This window comes from Marmota monax, unplaced genomic scaffold (genome assembly GCF_021218885.2).
Source record: "Marmota monax isolate L192 unplaced genomic scaffold, Marmota_monax_Labrador192_F-V1.1 WCK01_AAM20220418_F8-fsc00023, whole genome shotgun sequence".
Lineage (NCBI taxonomy): Eukaryota > Metazoa > Chordata > Mammalia > Rodentia > Sciuridae > Marmota > Marmota monax.
In genome coordinates, this window is record NW_026692907.1 from 7,952,846 (window position 1) to 7,969,542 (window position 16,697).

A 16,697-nucleotide genomic window follows, 5' to 3' on the forward strand; every position below is an offset into this window, starting at 1 on the left:
TGTTTCAGCACATGACAGTTTTCCACACATTTGTTTTTGCCTTGCCTGGTTAAAGGCCTTCTCCCCACTCTCCTCTGGACTTTAAAAGTAACTGGTCAATGAAAACTGTTGACTTCTATCCTTTCTAAGGATTTTGTAGCCAATAGTGAAGGCACAGCTTGCTTAAGAGTCTGAAGCAATTTCTTAATGATACATCTCAGTGGGCCTAAAGGAAACGAAATACCTACACCATTACTTAATGCAGGAAAATTCTACAGGGTGGCCAACCTTGTTGAAGGGGGGTGGGGTCAGGCCTCTGGAGGACTGCTCCCATCCATGTGGGTGGGGAGTTCCTTCTTCTAGAGCTTTCATAGCTCTTGGACTCCCTACCTCCTGTCTGTGGCCTTTGGAATCATCCCCCCTTGTCATCTGATCTGATATCCCTCACTTCTTTTTTTTTTTAAGAGAGAAAGAGAGAATTTTTTTTAAGATTTATTTTTTTTTTAGTTTTTGGTGTACACAACATCTTTATTTTAACATCTTTATTTTATTTTTATGTGATGCTGAGAATCGAACCCAGCGCCCCGCGCATGCCAGGCGAGCATGTTACCGCTTGACCGCTTGAGCCACATCCCCAGCCCAAATCCCTCACTTCTTAAAGCAACACAGTGCTAGAGACTAAGAGCCCAGACCTCAGAGCCAGACTGCCTGCGTTTAATACCCAACTCTGCCATTCTGCCTGTGAGGTCTGCGGCAAGTTCCCTAAACTCTCTGCCTCTGTTTCTCTGCCTGTTAAATGAGGATACTAATATCCCCTTCCTCATAGAGGATACTAATATCCCCTTCCTCCCCCAGAGGCCTGACCCCTCCCCTTCCTCATTATAAAGTGTTTGGCACATGGTATATTATTACAGAAGCCACAAGAAATAACATGTAGCATCTGCATCCTAGTTCCTCTTTCATGGACAGTTAACTTCTAATACCTTGCTTATTTTGGATTCCACTCTCTAATTTGTAAATGAGTATAAAAATATCACCTCATGGCATTGCTGGGAAATTCCAAGAGGACGATGTACGTAATGTTTACAGACAATCAGCAAGTGAGTGGCTACTCTGGTTATGATTATAAAAGGACAGGAGTAGAGAGGGTAACACTCCTGGGGGAAGTATCCCATCTTCAATAGTAATGGGGTTGGGCATACTGGGTTAGAATTCAGCTGCCACACTCAGCCTTGTGACCTTGACCTCAGCTCTCCAAAATTATTTCCTGATGTGTAAAACTGGCTCAATAATGGCACCTACTTCTAGGTTCATTATGAAGAGGAAATGATGATAAATTGGCATATAGACAGTGCTTGTTGCATCTCTTGTCCAACCATGGAAAAATTCCTGCTTGTAGCCAAGGGGCAGTGGGCAGAAGTAATAGCACCAGAGCCAGAACCCCAACTGATACCACTCTGGCAGGTCTGGAGCACAAGATAAAAAATAAGATGAAAACTGAGGAAAGGAAACTGAGGCAGAAGCCTGGTCATTATGAAATAGGCCAAAATGATTGGGGCAGAGAGATAACCCAATTAATTATGTCCATCAGGATTTATCTACAGCATTGTGTTTCTCTGTAATTCTTAAAACCATCTCTTTGGAAAGGTACTATTTCCAATTTCACCCAGTGAAACTGAGGTTCAGAGAGATTAAGCGACTTACTGGCCCATGGTCACACAACTAAAAGTGCAGGAACTGGGATTTCAGCCAAGGTCTGTCTGACTCTAAGTCCCTAATGCTGTGCTGTCAATAGTATATGCTGGGAGTGACTCAGAGGCCAAGCTGGAGGGGGAGGTGGGCAGGGGTGACTGCTTCTCTGGGTGAACAAAAGTGGTAGCAGTGGGGGCTATAGGTCTAGAGCTGACTAGCTTCATGTAAAAATTGGGAAATTTTACCCTGAAGGACAAGAGAGTGTTTTCAGCTGTACTCTGTGTACTAGACTGAGGGTAAACCAAAACACAGCCATAAATAGCCTTCCACAGAGTCTCATCACAACAGCCTTCTGTTTGGAGAGGAGTGTTGTATACCCTGCCCCATGCATGATGCTTGGCCATGGCCATTTGAGTTGGATGACCTGGCTGTGAAGGGAGACAAAGGAATCTTCCGATGACCCCCCCCAACCTTAGAGCCTCAGCAAACAGTCTGACCCAAGGAATCTGGGTCCCTGTACTTCCTCAAAAGTAGCCCTCCCTAGAGCCAGCTCTCTGAAAGGACTTTCTTCATTGAAAGGGTGTGTCTGAGTTAGAGAATATATTTGTAAAGCTTTCTCTAATTTAAAAAAAAAAAAAAGCATTAAAGCCAGAAGGGACTTAAGTGAGTCGTCTTTACTCATGCATTTAAAAGATGGGGACATTCAGTTCCAGAGAGATAGGTGACATTCCTAAGATTCTACAGAGAAAACCTGAGAGTGAAATTCAGACCTCCAAATTCATAGTCCTAAATGTGTGATTGTGGCCTGGTGAACCCTTTCTGTGTGGTGACAAGGGCTCTACCTATCTTAGCTCAGGGCTGGGATGTGCAGGAAGTGGGAAGGAGCCTGGGTTTGTCCTAGGTGCCTTCTATCTCCCCCATTCATCTTTATTTCTTCCCCCATGTCAAAATCGACCACTTCTGTGTGCTCAAGTTTTGTTTCCTGAGAAGCAGACTGGGATTTCCGTAGTCACTGCTGTTCACTGTTCCAGGCCTTTCTTCTACTGTGCACTGAACAAGCGAAAGGACCCTAATCCAAGGAAATACCAGGTTTAGCCTCTGCAGAATGAGTTTCCTTGGATAAGATCTGGCCTCCCCCAGGTACCCACGTTCATCTCAAGGGTGCAGAAGAGGAAGAGGAAAGGGACGGACATTAGCTCATCACCTGATACACACTAGAGGTTTGCTTGTATAACCACATTCAGTATTTAAATGAGGTCATGTGAGATAGGAAGACATTCACCTCTCCATTTACAAAGAGGAATTGGAAGGCTAGAAAGGTAAATCACTTCCTCAAAGCCAAACAGTCAGCAAGTAAGAAAATGGGACCTGAATGGAGATTTGTTTAAAAATGCAAATTATGAGTTTTCTCCAGCTCACCAAGCTAAACAAGGACCTGTCAGCTAGGCTGTAGTTCTCAAGTATCATTAGAAGGCTGCCGTAGGCAGAGCTAGTTATATAATTTACAGGACCCAGTGAAAAATGAAAATTCATGGTCCTTTCCAGAAGCAGGGAAGTTTCCCCTTCCTTCAGACCTGTTGTCTTGACTGGCAGATGGCAGGTGTCTTCCAGGACTTTCCAAATTCCACATGGGGATCCCCCTCCATCTTGCCAGGCCAATACCCTTAGATAGTGTGAGGGAGTGCCCATCGCTGCTCTGCTCCCCCCTGAGACACAGGGGACTCACTTCCTGGCCTGACCTTCCCTATACCTGTGCTCATCCTAAAGGGAGGAAGTGTCAAAGCAAAATACACCCTGCATGCAATCCTGTCACCATGCTAGGACACAGGTCTGGTAGGGCACCAGAACACAGGGACAAGACAGCCAGAAGTCAGTCCTGGAGAAGCAACAACACATGCTCTATTATCTCACCAGTCTTCACTTACAAAACACCAATTCAAAGATAAAATTTTAAAAACTTGCAAGAAAGCAACTGCAGGTCATTAAACCCCAGCTTGGGTCCTCTGTGTATGGGTCTCTGTGTACTACATAGGTGATGTACCCATGCATCTAATCCTCAATGTATGTCCCTAAAAGAGTGTCATTAGTCCCTGGGAAATGAAAAAAATAAGAACAGCATGTTGAATTTTTAACAAGACTAAATGAGGCATGATTTCCCTTTATTCTGAGCATGGTAATCACATGTATGTGTGTTAAAATCTTTTTGTTATGAAATAATGATGAGGGTAGATGTTCAGCAGTTATTCTGTTTAAAGTCCCTAAATAATAAAATAAAAATCTGACAATTCTTTGCATGCCTCCAAAAGGTTTGGATATTTTATTAAGCTAAACTTTGGGAACCCATGGGCCAGGACCTCCAAGAAGATAGGCCTTCCTGCTTGTGGGGACAAAGCCAGTTCCTTATCACAGGCATTAGAAAGGCTTCCACCTGCACACAATGAGCAATTGCTGCAAACTTCAGTATTTTCTAGATACATTTTTTCTTCTTAGGAGTTTACAAGGCCTGGTGGAATCTGTCAGAGAAGTCAATGCAGAGTAGAGAAATAAAAAGCTAAATTCAAAGTCTAAAATTTCCCAGTTTTCTACCTTCCTCAAGAGAGCAAGACCTGATAACAGGTATTTCTCCAAATCTCCCAACCATCAGTTGCTCCTTGGAAATGAAGCAGAAAGTGATAGTACATCCCAGAGAGAACTAGATTATGTCTTAGGTCTTGATGTCATTAATAATAATAACATCCTCTCTCCTTCTTAAAAGTGTTTAGGACTCAAGATAAGTCTATTGGGATAATAAACCACAACCATTGTGTATATATACTACATTTTCTTTATCCATTAATCTACTGAAGGGCATCTAGGTTGGTTCCACACTTTAGCTATTATGAATTGTGCTGCTATAAACATTGATGAGGCCATGTCCCTGTAGTATGCTGTTTTTAAATACTTTGGGTATAGACCAAGGAGTGGGATAGCTGGGTCAAATGTGGTTCCATTCCCAGTTTTCCAAGGATTCTCCATACTGATTTCCATATTGGCTACACCAATTTGCAGCCCCACCACCAATGTATGATTGTGCCTTTTTCCCCACATCCTTGCCAACACTTATTATTCTTAATAGCTGCCATTCTGAATGGAGTGAGATGAAATCTTAGAGTAGTTTTGATTTGCATTTCTCTAATTGCTAGAGATGTTGAACAATTTTTCATATATTTGTTGATTGATTGTATATCCTCTTCTGAAAAGTGTCTGTTCAGTTCCTTGTCCCATAATATGCTGGGGGGCGGGGTGGGGGGGGTGGAGGATTAAGTGAACTCTAGATAGGACAAAGGGGAAAAGGGGAGGGAGGGGGCAGAGGGATAGGAAAAACAGTGGAATGCGATGGTCATCATTACCCTAAGTATATTACATGTAAGAAGACACGAAGGATGTGACTCTACTTTGCATACAATATGAAAAACTGTGCTCTATATGTGTAATATGAATTGTAATGCATTCTGTTGTCATATATAACAAATCAAAATTTAAAAAAATAAACCACAGCCACCCTAATTAAAGTTCCCTTTATCCCTCCCAAGGCAGGAAGCCCATGGTGGCTAGTCATGTCTTTCCTGCTAGAAGCCTGAGTAGGGTATCAGTGTAGAGTCTGCGGGATCCACTTACATCTGGGGCTTCAAAGACCTAAGGGTGGGTGAATCTGTGTGGCTCCAGAGGCTTTCCCCGTGGTATTATCTATGGGAGCATAAAATTGAGGGCCACGCCAGTGTCTGTCCTTTGATGAAGAAAAATCTATCTACACAGGGATTCACTGAATCTGGGAACAGACAGACATACAGTGCCTTCTGAGGATTATAGCCAAAATGGTTTTACTCTGTGGAATTAAACACAAAACAGACAGCTGATTGCTGTTAAATTTACACACACAGACCCAACTATTACGGTGTCTTCTCAGCTACAGACCCAGAGAGACTTTTCCTAGAATAGACCAGTTGTTGTGCTGGATTTGGGGATAAAAGGAGAGAAGGAGGAGAAGAAAGAGCAGGCAAAAGAAGAGAAGAAAAGGAGAGAGAAATAACAAGTCAGACATGTCAAAGTTTTGAAACACATGAAGTCTGTACCATTTAGCTGAGGTTGTGTTTTTCTTTTTATTCCATGTATTTGACAGATGAAAAGAAATCTCTGACACTGGCTGCAGATTCTCAGATTTAAGAACCCTCTCATTGACCCAAAGAAAGAGTTAAATGAATCACACTATCAAGGCCTTCAAACAAAGAAGAACTTGGGGAAAGCTTGAGAGTTTGCAGGGCATTTGGATGACATTTCTGGATGCCCTTTGTTTCCCCCTTTCAAGAAAAGCCCTTTCTTTCTTTGCCTTCTCACATAACAGCTTGAGATTCTTGTCACCCCCCAACCCCAAAATGCATTTGAACTTGCTGGGTTTGTTAAGAGTCGAGGCATGAAGCATTTTTCCATGGTAGAAAAGTTCTGGCATTCCACAGCAGAACTAATGTGGGATTTGGAAAGCCTGCCCTATTTGTGCAGTTAATTAGGGCTCCCCAAAGGCAGCTGATCCATCCATGTCACAGGAAACCTATCCTTTGATGAGGTGGGGGCCAGGGAAGGCTGAGAGTGCGTGAGCGCCCTGAGTTGGTGGGGAACATGGATTGTACACCTGTTCCCCACAGGCTGCAACACGGATTCCAAGGAGCAAGGCCATGTGCTTTGGGTCCCCAGCCCAAAATAATCAGAAAGGGTGTTGCCAGGGTTGAGTCTAATCCTGAAACAGTGGGTTCCTCTTGAATCAATGAAATGAGGTCTAGGTTCTAGCAGGAACAACGTCTCAGCAGAAAAGCTACAGGTTTTAGACTCAAACAGACCTGTTTTCTAACTCTGGCACCATTAGAAGTTCTCCATTCTTAGAAAAGGAATTCAGTTACTTCTGAGCTCTTAATTTTTTTTTTCCATATGAAAGTGATACTGATGCCTACTCCTTGGGTCCATTACAACAACAAGAGCTAATTTTTGTTGAATAATTACTGTGAGTAGGGCACTATTCTAAGAGTATGGAATATATTAACTCTCCAGTCCTCTATGGATCATATAAAGTAAGTTCTATATTAGAGGTCAGCAAACTATGCCCCCCATGTGAAATCCTGTCCTCTGTCTGCTTTTACAATAAAGTTTTATTGGGCCACGGTCACGGCCAATCGTTCACTTGCACACTACAGATGCTTACATACTCCTACCGCAGGGCTGAAGAGTTGTAACAGACCACATCGCCCACAAAACCTGAAATAGTTGACCTCTGGCCCTTCTTAGAAAAAATTGACTAACCCCTGCTTTAAATAATCCCAACTTGAAGAAAATAAGCCGAAGACATTTTAAGTAACCAAGATGAGGCAACACAGTCGGTTGGGCTTCTATGGTGTGAACCATACACAGTCTGACTCATGAATCTGTACTCTTCACCAGGGTCCTATAGCGTATCAAGTGCCTAAAGTGGTGTCTGGTCCAAAGAACATGCTTGGTACATCTGTTCCACTAGCCGTTCTCAGCATTCCACATGGTGCTGCTTATCTATGACCTATGCCTCCTTTCACAGGTTCTTAGCAACCCCAGTCATCTTGGCCTTCTCTTGTGCCAGATGAGGAGGAGGAGGAGGAAGAGGAGGACAATGATTATTGGTACAAGGGATTGAAATCAGGGTGCTTGACCACAGAGCTAAATCCCCAGTGACCCCCTCCTATTCTAAATCATAAGAATGTTTATTTTAAAATAAATAATGTTTAGTATAGCATTGGAAGACCTTGTGCCAAATATTTGATTAACACATGCCTTTCGGAGAATTTTCTTCATGTTTCTTAAAATGTAATATATTTTTTATGACTGGTAGCTATTAAAATTAAGCAATCATGGGGCTGGGGTTGTGACTCAGTGATAGAGCGCTCGCCTAGCACATACAAGCACTGGGTTCAATCCTCAGCACCACATAAAAATAAAATAAAGGTATTGTGTCCAACTACAACCAAGACAAAATATTTTTTAAGAAATTAAGCCATCAAAATCTATCATAAATTTCTAAAATTTGAAGCAAAATAAAGAAGAAAATAAAAATTATAGCATCCCACCATCTGCAGGTCTCTCTATGTTGCTTAGGGCCTCAATAAGTTGCGGAGGTGGGCCTCTGTCTTACAGTTGTCCTGCCTAAGCAGGAGAGATTACAAGCATGCACCACCAAGCCCTGCTCAGATTATATTTTCCTCAGCAGAATTCTGGCTATTTTATATCAGTATCTCAGTCAAGCAAACAACTCCATGAAATTTGGTGTCACTGTCTTCACTTAAAAAATAGAGACCCCTCCTGACCCCTGAGTTCGCAGTAATCTTTACTCTCTTTTGGGGATCCTCCAAGGGAATACTGCTAGGAGTTTTTGAATGTTTTATGCTGCAAACTAGCATTAAAGAAAAAAAAAGTAGGGGAGACTTGAGAAAAGATTATAATCTTATTGGGGAGAGAAAAATCTAAAGTCTTGGGACAACAGCAGGCATTTTATTTTATTGTTTTTCTTAATTTTTTAATTCTAATTAGTTATACATAACAATAGAATGCATTTTAACACATTGTACACAAAATGAGCACAGCTTGTCCTTCCTCTGGCAGTGCAGTGTCACACTGGTATTGTAATCATTCATGTATATAGGATAATAATGACCATCCTTCCCATCCCCACCCTTCCCCTCACTCTCCTCTGCATAATCCAAAATTCCTTCATTCTTCCCTATGCCTCCCACCCCATTATGGATCAGCATCCACTGATCAAAGAAAAATTCAAGCTTTGGTTTTGGGGGTTCGGCTTATTTCACTTAGCATGATTTTTTTCCAGCTCCATCCATTTACCTGCAGATGCCATAATTTTATTCTTTAAGGCTGCATAGTATTCAGTTGTGTATATGTGCCACATTTTCTTTATCCATTCATCCGTGGAAAGGCACCTAGGTTGGTTCCATAGTTTAGCTATTGTGAATTGAGCTGCTTTAAGCATTGATGTGGCTATGTCACTATAGTATGAACAGCAGGCATTTTAAAGTGAAGTTATTTAGCAGATTGCAAGTGGGAATGAATTCAGAATGCTGTGGACAGGGGAGGTGGGGGCTGCCAAAGTCTTCTTGGTCAAACATAAACTTGGCCTTGAATGTGGGGATGAATTTAGAAAGGAGAGATATTATCCTATTTTATAGTGAGAAAACTGAGCCCTAGGCAGCAGCAATAAAACTAATGGGAAAATGAGAAACATTCTACCATGCATATTTCAACAGTGCAGGGCTTCTGGGTTGTTCCTTTTCTTTGGTGGATACTTGTGCCTGTGGTTGGGATTTTATAGTGTACCTATACAATCTTACCATATGTATGCAAATGGTTGCTCCTTGTTTTGACACTGATATCTATATCATTGCTCATGGACTCAGGGGGGGAGGGTCATGATTTAGAGACCCTGCACTTCCTGGGCCACTCTGATATCTCCCAGTATAGGCAATGGGGAACTGAGCAGCGGAAGCCATAAGGAAAGGAACTATTTCCCAACAAAGTCCAGATGGATGGGAACTGGGAAAGACAGGAAAAAGGAAGTAGCATGTATTCAAAAGTGTGACATGTGGCTGTGAGGCAATCTTGGGATAAGCACCTGGAACTTGAGTTAGGGAGGACTGAAGAGAGCATGCCGGAAAGAGAAGGACCCACATAGAGCCAGAGGGCCCAGCCAACACTGCTTAGATCTTACCACTTAGCCGCAGTTGAGGGACAGAGGACAAGGAGTATGAGGGCATAGGGGCTAGTCCTGGCTTCACCACTATGACATTATGTGAAAAGAGGAAAAAAGGGGACACTTAAGTGCTGATTGGGCCATGTGACATCTCACTGCATCTTCCCATTAGATCTGCCAGGTAGTGATGAGAGGAAAAGCAGGTAACCCTGAAACACTCCAGTGTGCCAACACTTGCTAAAGTCTCTTCTAATCACTTTCCATATGTTAACTCATCTAATCTTCATAGAAACCCTTTAAATTAGGAGGTACTTTTATGTCCTTTATATAGATGAGTGGATTGAGGCATGGAGAGGTTCCATAGCTCTATGGTTCCATGGTTGACGTCACACAGTGGGTACATAAAAATCTCTGAACTCAGGTGTTTGACTATCACACAGCCTCATGGGAAAACCGATAGGAATTCTGAGCCCAGTTTTATAGACGATGAGACTGAGAGTCCAAGAAGATAAAGGACTTGGCTCAAGATCAGAAGAATTAGTAAATTACTGTACTGTCATTTGAACTGAGTCTTCACTCTGATCCTGGCACTCTTTCTATAAGATCATACTGCCTCCTACTGTCCTACAATCACAAACCTGCTTACATACATGTGATATAAGGCTTCTCTGACCAGGTAGGAAAATGAAGTAGGTAGACCAGCCAGGCTCATGGATGGTGATGGTAAAGGGTCTACCCTCTAGACTGTAACCTCCTCTGAGAGGACAGGCCAGTTCCCACCTCCAATCCTGCAATTGCTGCAGGCAGGGGGTGGAGGGGTAGTTCTCAAGTATTTGTTGAGCATAGCATATTACAGATTTAGAAGGTGTGGGGATGCTCCCTAGCACCAGGCTGTAACCAGCATGCCCCCATGCTAGCTCCTCACCCCCTGGAAGCACCTGGAATGGTGAGGTACTGACCATGTCCTTGCAATTGTATCACCTGCACCTTCTCCAAGGTGAGTATACCCAGGGGAGCATTCTGGGGTTAAAGTTAACCCTTCCCACCACTCACCTGCACATTCACATCTCACTTCTATACCATGGGCCAGGGTACCCCACTTAGAAGTCCCCTTGCCGTAGTCTGGTATTGCTCACAACCTGACTGGGCTTTCCCTGCCTCCCTGGGGTCCTCAGCCCCTGGCTGGCTGGATCCTGGTCATCCCAGTGCCCTTGGCTTTCTGTCCCTGTAGTACTACCATCTAATACCTCAACACAGCCACCCTACCCCTGAACAATTTTGTTTTGCTCTCAGAGCACCTTTATCCATTTTTAAAGGTGACACCCAGCTCCACACCGGAGTCCTCTCTCGCTGCAGCCCATAGGAGGGCCATCCCCACCAGACTAGTACCTGCCGGTCTTGGGACAGAAATGGATGACTTGTTTAACCACCTTCTTGAAGACCTGTCCCTGGTCCCTGGCATCTTTACCAAGCCCACCTCTTCCTGGCCTGTTGGCTGCCAACTCAATTGCATGAGGTTCTTGAGGCTCTTTTGGGGAACAGAAAAATCCCTGCAGCCTAGTTGAGTCTTTTAACAAAAGAAATCTAAAGCATCTTTTCTTTTTTTTTAATGTACATTAAACTGCTACACCTAGTGCAGTAGCCTCTGGAATCATAAGGATATGGTTCAAACTCTGCCACTTGCTGGCTGGCCCATCCTGTGGGAAGTCCTTAACCCTTCTCAACCTTGCCTCCTCATTTGTGAAGTGGAGCTTGATTAAGGCCTACTTTATTAGGCAATCCTGAGAATTCAGTGAAATTATGTGTTTGTAAGCAAGTAATCACAGTACCTGACAGGCAGGAAGTTCAGAAAATGACAGTTACTATCAGCATTATATTAAGAATCATTATAGGAAGTACCATCTAAGATTTCCCGGAGATGTTTCATTCAGATTGTTACTTATTCAACAAACATTTATTGAGATGCCACCAGATTGAAGGGATGTATAATTATGTTTTACAAATGAAGCCGTGTTTGTTAGTCACCTGTCATAGGCTGTATGCTATTTTAACCATTTTAGGGACATTATTGCATTTAATCTTGATAAAGACCCTGTGAGCAAGCAGAAATTATAATTTTCATTTTTACAAATGAAGAAACTGAGGTTCAAAGTGGTTAAAGCCACAGAGAAGTGGCCAGTGATTGAATATGGCAAACACCACCCTTAAATAAACCAGGATATTCAAAATTCAAGTCCCCACTATCAAGAGATCCACATTTTGCTCTCATATATTATGCAGCAAAATGCCTTTCTTTATGAAACTTTCTGTTAGAGGGAAGGTCCTTGGGGAGTGGTTTCAATTTCATCCTATGGGTAAAAATCTCTGTGAAAGGGGCAAGTTCCCAAGCCTATGGGAGCATGCAAATGACAGCCCAGAGCGCTATCCTCTGATGATTATTACAGTGTCGCCCAGCAGAGGACCTTCTCACGGTTTGTGGGGCTGGAAGCCTTGGGGGAAGAGGCAGCAGGTGAGGGGCTCCTACTGGACTTGCCCAAGGCCTGCTGAGTAATTCTTTTGTTTTCTGAGCTTGCCCTTTGGACTCCTGCCTTAATGCTCTGGCCACTGAAAGCCGACTATGTCAAGGAAAGAAGGTCCTCCAGTTAGTTGAGGTTTTATTCTGTTTCCAATTTAGTGGTTTTGAAATTAATTACAGACTGTGGGTTGTGCCTACATGTGCAAAATGAAATGAGAGCTTGAGCCAATTGCTTTTATATCAAAGAGAGGAAAATCTACTTTTCTTTCCATTATCTAAAGATTTCAGGCATATGTAAGGTTTTGTAAGAATATATTGAATTATGTGAAAAATTGGCCTCAAGCCTTCATTTCACTTTGCTTGTCTAGAAACAGTCTCAAATGTTGTTTCAGGGAGGAGATGAAATGCATTTGACTTGTATGGTACTGTGGAGTCTCCTTGGAACTCCTGCAGGCTAAGAGATTTTGATATTGTCACAGACCATTTGTGTGTGTATGGGGGGCGATATTATGTGTATTATGAAGAATGGCTTCGTTAAAACTATAAAATAATTTTTTAAAAAAAGGCTGGAGTACCACGATTAAGTTTCAAAACGATGAGCTTCCATTCATCTTCTTCACCCATTCATTCGCTGCTTCCTGTGGTCTCGCGGCCCCATCTCTGAGTATATACTCTGCTCTTGCCCACTCTGTTCCAGCTGGCCTGACCTCTCCCCTCTTTCCATGTGCTGATCACACTTCCCACTCAGGGCTTTCACACTGACTCTTTCCTCCACCTGGAATCCCCTTCCTGCAAGTATTTGTGTGGTTCACTCTCATTTTAGATCTCTGCTCCAATATCATTTTATCACAGAGATGCCATTCCTGGCCACATGGGCTAACAGCCTTCCCACTCCAACCTTCCTCAGTTATCTTCCTCTACTTGACTTCTTCCTCCCTAGAACTTATCACCACCAGACGTGATATATATGCTTGTGGATATATGTACATGCACATAAAACTTTTTAAAACAGTTTTGTAGTTACCAAAAAAAAAAGTGTGAAGATATTATAGCAAGTTCCATGAACCTCACACATAGTTTCTCTTATTATTAACATCTAATGTGATTATGGTGCCTTTGATCACAATCAATGAGCCAATATTGATACTTATTATTAGCTAAAATGTGTACTTTTTTGTACTAGGGATTGAACCCAGGGATAACTTAACCACTGAGCCATATCCCCAGCCCCGCCCCCCTTTTGTATTTTATTTAGAAACAGGGTCTCACTGAGTTGCTTAGCACCTCGCTAAGTTTCTGAGGCTGGCTTTGAACTCTTGATCCTCTTGCCTGAGCCTCTCAAGCTGCTGGGATTACTGGCATGTACCACCACGCCCAGCTAAAGTTGGTACTTTATCCAGACTTCCTTAGTGTTTGCCTAGTGAACCTCTGTGTTCTCTGATCCCCTCTAAGATACCACGCTGCATTTAGTCTTCCTGTCTTCTTAAGCTCCTCTGGTTTGGGTGCCCTTGACAGTTTTGAGGAGCTCTGGTCAAGTATTTTGCAGTATGTCTTTCAATTAGAATTTGTCTGATATTTTTCTCATGAATTCAAATCTCTCTCCTTTTATTACCCATCCACTCTTACATGTTGTTTATTTTTCCATTAAAACACCTGACATATTAATTTTAATTGTTTTAAAATTCCCCCAATAATTTCAAAACTTGTGTTATATCTAAACCTGGGTTTGCTTGTTCTCTCTCTATGGACTGCAGGCGGGGTAGGGTCAATGGTTTGGTTCTCTTTTTTTTTTTTTTTTTCCCATTGCCCTTTGGCTGCCTTTTAATTTTCTGTTGAAAGCTGGACATGACATATCAGGCAACAGGAACTGAGCTAAGTAGACCTTTTTGTGAGATTTCTTTGTAGAAGAAATCACATTGGACTGTGTTCAATGTTTTCTGTAGTCCCAGGTGCCAGAGTTTCAGATGCACCCTTGTCCTTGTTTCATCTCCTCTCCTGTCTTCGGGCTTCCCTCAGAACTCCTCCTTCGAGTCTATTTCTAGCAGCACTTTGAGCTGTAATTCACTATTATTCTCGAGTCATGTTGGTTTCATTTTAAAGTGTGGGGAAGGAAAAGCATTCTATAATATTTTGATTATTACTGTCTTTTACTGGGCCCCTGTGCCTAACCTTTACAAATGTTTTTAGCTCCCCCAAGATACACAGACACACACACCTTCATTGAGACAGGAACAATAGAGTTAGAGCAATATCCTTCTCCTGAGGGGGATGAGGCTTAGGTGAAGTCTTTTCCCCTTGAAGGTAGGCCTTCGGCCTTTGTTATGGAAAGCACTGGTATCTGACTCTCCCTGCCATGGCCAACAGAGGAGCCACCAGTCACAGTGAGAATATTGTAGGTTTCTTAGAGGTAAAACCCATGGAAGTGTGTCCTTTCCCCACTTAAATTGCAACCTCAGAAGTTTCTCACTCCATACCCTTCATTCCACGCACAACCCCAACACTTCAAATTATCACCCATGTGTTCCTGCCAGTTGGTGGCTCCAGTGGCTTCTATTCCAGGCAGGGAGGTTTCAGGTGTGATTGCCTGAAGTCTACCATCTCTCCAGATACGGGGCGATAGTTTGCACTATAACCTGGGTTCTCTACCTGATCTAAGAAAAGTCAAGAGATTTGCCATTTATTATTATCCTTCTTATCGTAGGGAAGAAAGTAATGCCTTCTGAATCCTTTATATGTCGGAGCTGGAGCTGTAACTACAGGTCTCTGTGTATATTTCCTTGATGTATTTTCTGATTTCCCCCTACTAGAACATGAATTTTAGCAATTCTGTTCAGAATATGAACTTCTAGAAAGTCTGTTACATTCATGGCTCTAGCTCAGTAGCTAGAATAGTACCTGACTCAGAATAGGTGCTCAGTAGATATTTGTTAAATGAATTAATTATTCTGTTGCTATTCCCTGATCACATTGGTATGCTAGGCACTATGCTTGGTATGGAGATACAATAAGGAAAGAGAAACATATTGTGTCTGCAGTTACTATGATGAGGCATGGTGGACATACACTTAAAATAGAATTAACAATAAACTATGGATAAGAATTGGGAGGAGTTGAAAGTATGAAGGACCTGTGATTAAACTAGCCTAAGCAAGAGAGAGGTAAAGCAGCACTGGACAAGGAAACCACCCCTGAGCTGAGTTGTAAAGTCTGAGCGGCTGTCAGCCTATGTCAGGAGGGGGAACAGCACAGACCTGCTAAAGTCCACATCAGACAATATGCAAAGTGACTTACTTAACCTGCCCCATGTAGCACTTGGTGTTCCATACCAGGCAGGCCACCATTAAGCATTTCCCACTTCAGGAAACCAAAGTGAGTGGACAAAATGTCACCATTGCTACACGATGGAGCAAGTCTCAGCTCAAAATCCATTTTCTCTCTATTAGAAAGATGAGTCAAGCATGACTCTGAGGGTTCTGAGGAGCTCAATACACATACAGGATTTCTTGGGACCAAGGCTCCTTTTTAGTGTATGTATTATTGCTCTCTTTCTTTAAGATTTCAGCTCTAAAAGCAATGAGATGAAAATCAGGGCTGCTTTGTGAATGTCCACAAACCACTGGGGGGGAGGGGAGAGTTTTGTCAAAGAAGGCGGGAAAGAAAAATAAATGTGGGCTTCTGCTCCTAAAGCCTCAGCCCAGTGAGCCAGACTTTCCCGGAATACTCTAGGCCTCTTCAAAGGCCTATTGTGGAAAGTCTCCAGATGTGCATGGAAGGCCTCATTGGGGCGCGTCCCAGTGAAGAGCCTTTTAAGCTTGAGCTGAGATGAAGGAAATTGACTGACGAGTCCCACCAGGTGGCCATGTTCTGAAGGAGTACAGATTCCACCATAACCTTGGGCGCTGGGTAATTAGCCAATTTGAATTCCTGTGCCAAACAGTGTATCTTCCTTGATTTCAGAAAGCAGTGGTCTTTTTTGCTGGAGAGAGGGGAGGGAGGCACTCTCCCAATGATTTATCTACCTGGAAATTGTTAGTGACAGCCTGGTCATTCCTCAGCATATCTTTTGGGGGCTATGAAGGATTTCAGATTTGGGGAAAGTGGAGGCATGAAGTGATTCTTGTTGATTCTGCAGCAATGCCTCAAAGCATTCTGAGAGTCAGAATCCTCAGGATTTTTGCTCTGATCCTCTGCCCCAAATCCCTGCTTAAGCTGTCAGCCCACTTCCCCAGCTGTCCTAGGTTTGAGGCCTCATCTTCCTCCTGCTAGAGTGAAGTCAGAGCCACAGCCTGGCTCTGCAGTTGGCTGTGTCATCTTGGACAAGTAGCATTAACCTCCCTGAGTCTCAGCTTCCTCATCTCTAACAGAAGGGCTATAGGAGGCCCCGCATCATGTTGCTGTGAGGACAGAAGGGATTGCTAAGCCACTACACATAGCGCATCTGGCACACTATCTGGCACAGAATAAATATTCAATACATTGTCACTCCCTTCCTCTTGAATCTAGTTGTACAGGGAGGCAAGGGCTGTCCCATTTGGCCTTTGAATTTGACTTCTGTAGCTCTTTAAATCTTCTCCTTGCATGTACATATGCGCTTAGCTAAGTATTTTGAGATCACAGTGTATTTAGGGGAAAGTCCTTTTGGCTACAGCTAAAATTAGACCTCTTTTTGCTCCTCTGTTTACCACCCTCCTTCCTATTTTAACTAATTAGAGGCATTGACACTAAGAAACACTTGAGAGAGGTTGGGCGAACAGCTGG

The 16,697-nt window shown here is 42.9% G+C and overlaps 1 protein-coding gene across 24 annotated transcripts in view; it reads left to right on the forward strand.

Moving 5' to 3' along the window:
• The window catches only part of Fggy (FGGY carbohydrate kinase domain containing), a 414,685-nt gene that overhangs the window by 349,859 nt on the left and 48,129 nt on the right, over window positions 1–16,697 (forward strand). The window contains exon 16 of one of the 24 annotated variants that reach the window (XM_058581519.1): window positions 5,831–5,863. The exons of the other annotated variants lie outside the window; for them this stretch is intronic. Within the exon in view, the coding sequence (XP_058437502.1) occupies window positions 5,831–5,848 (18 nt within the window). The 3' untranslated portion in view covers window positions 5,849–5,863. Of the gene's footprint in view, window positions 1–5,830; window positions 5,864–16,697 lie in introns of those variants that run through there. 24 annotated transcript variants of the gene reach the window in all.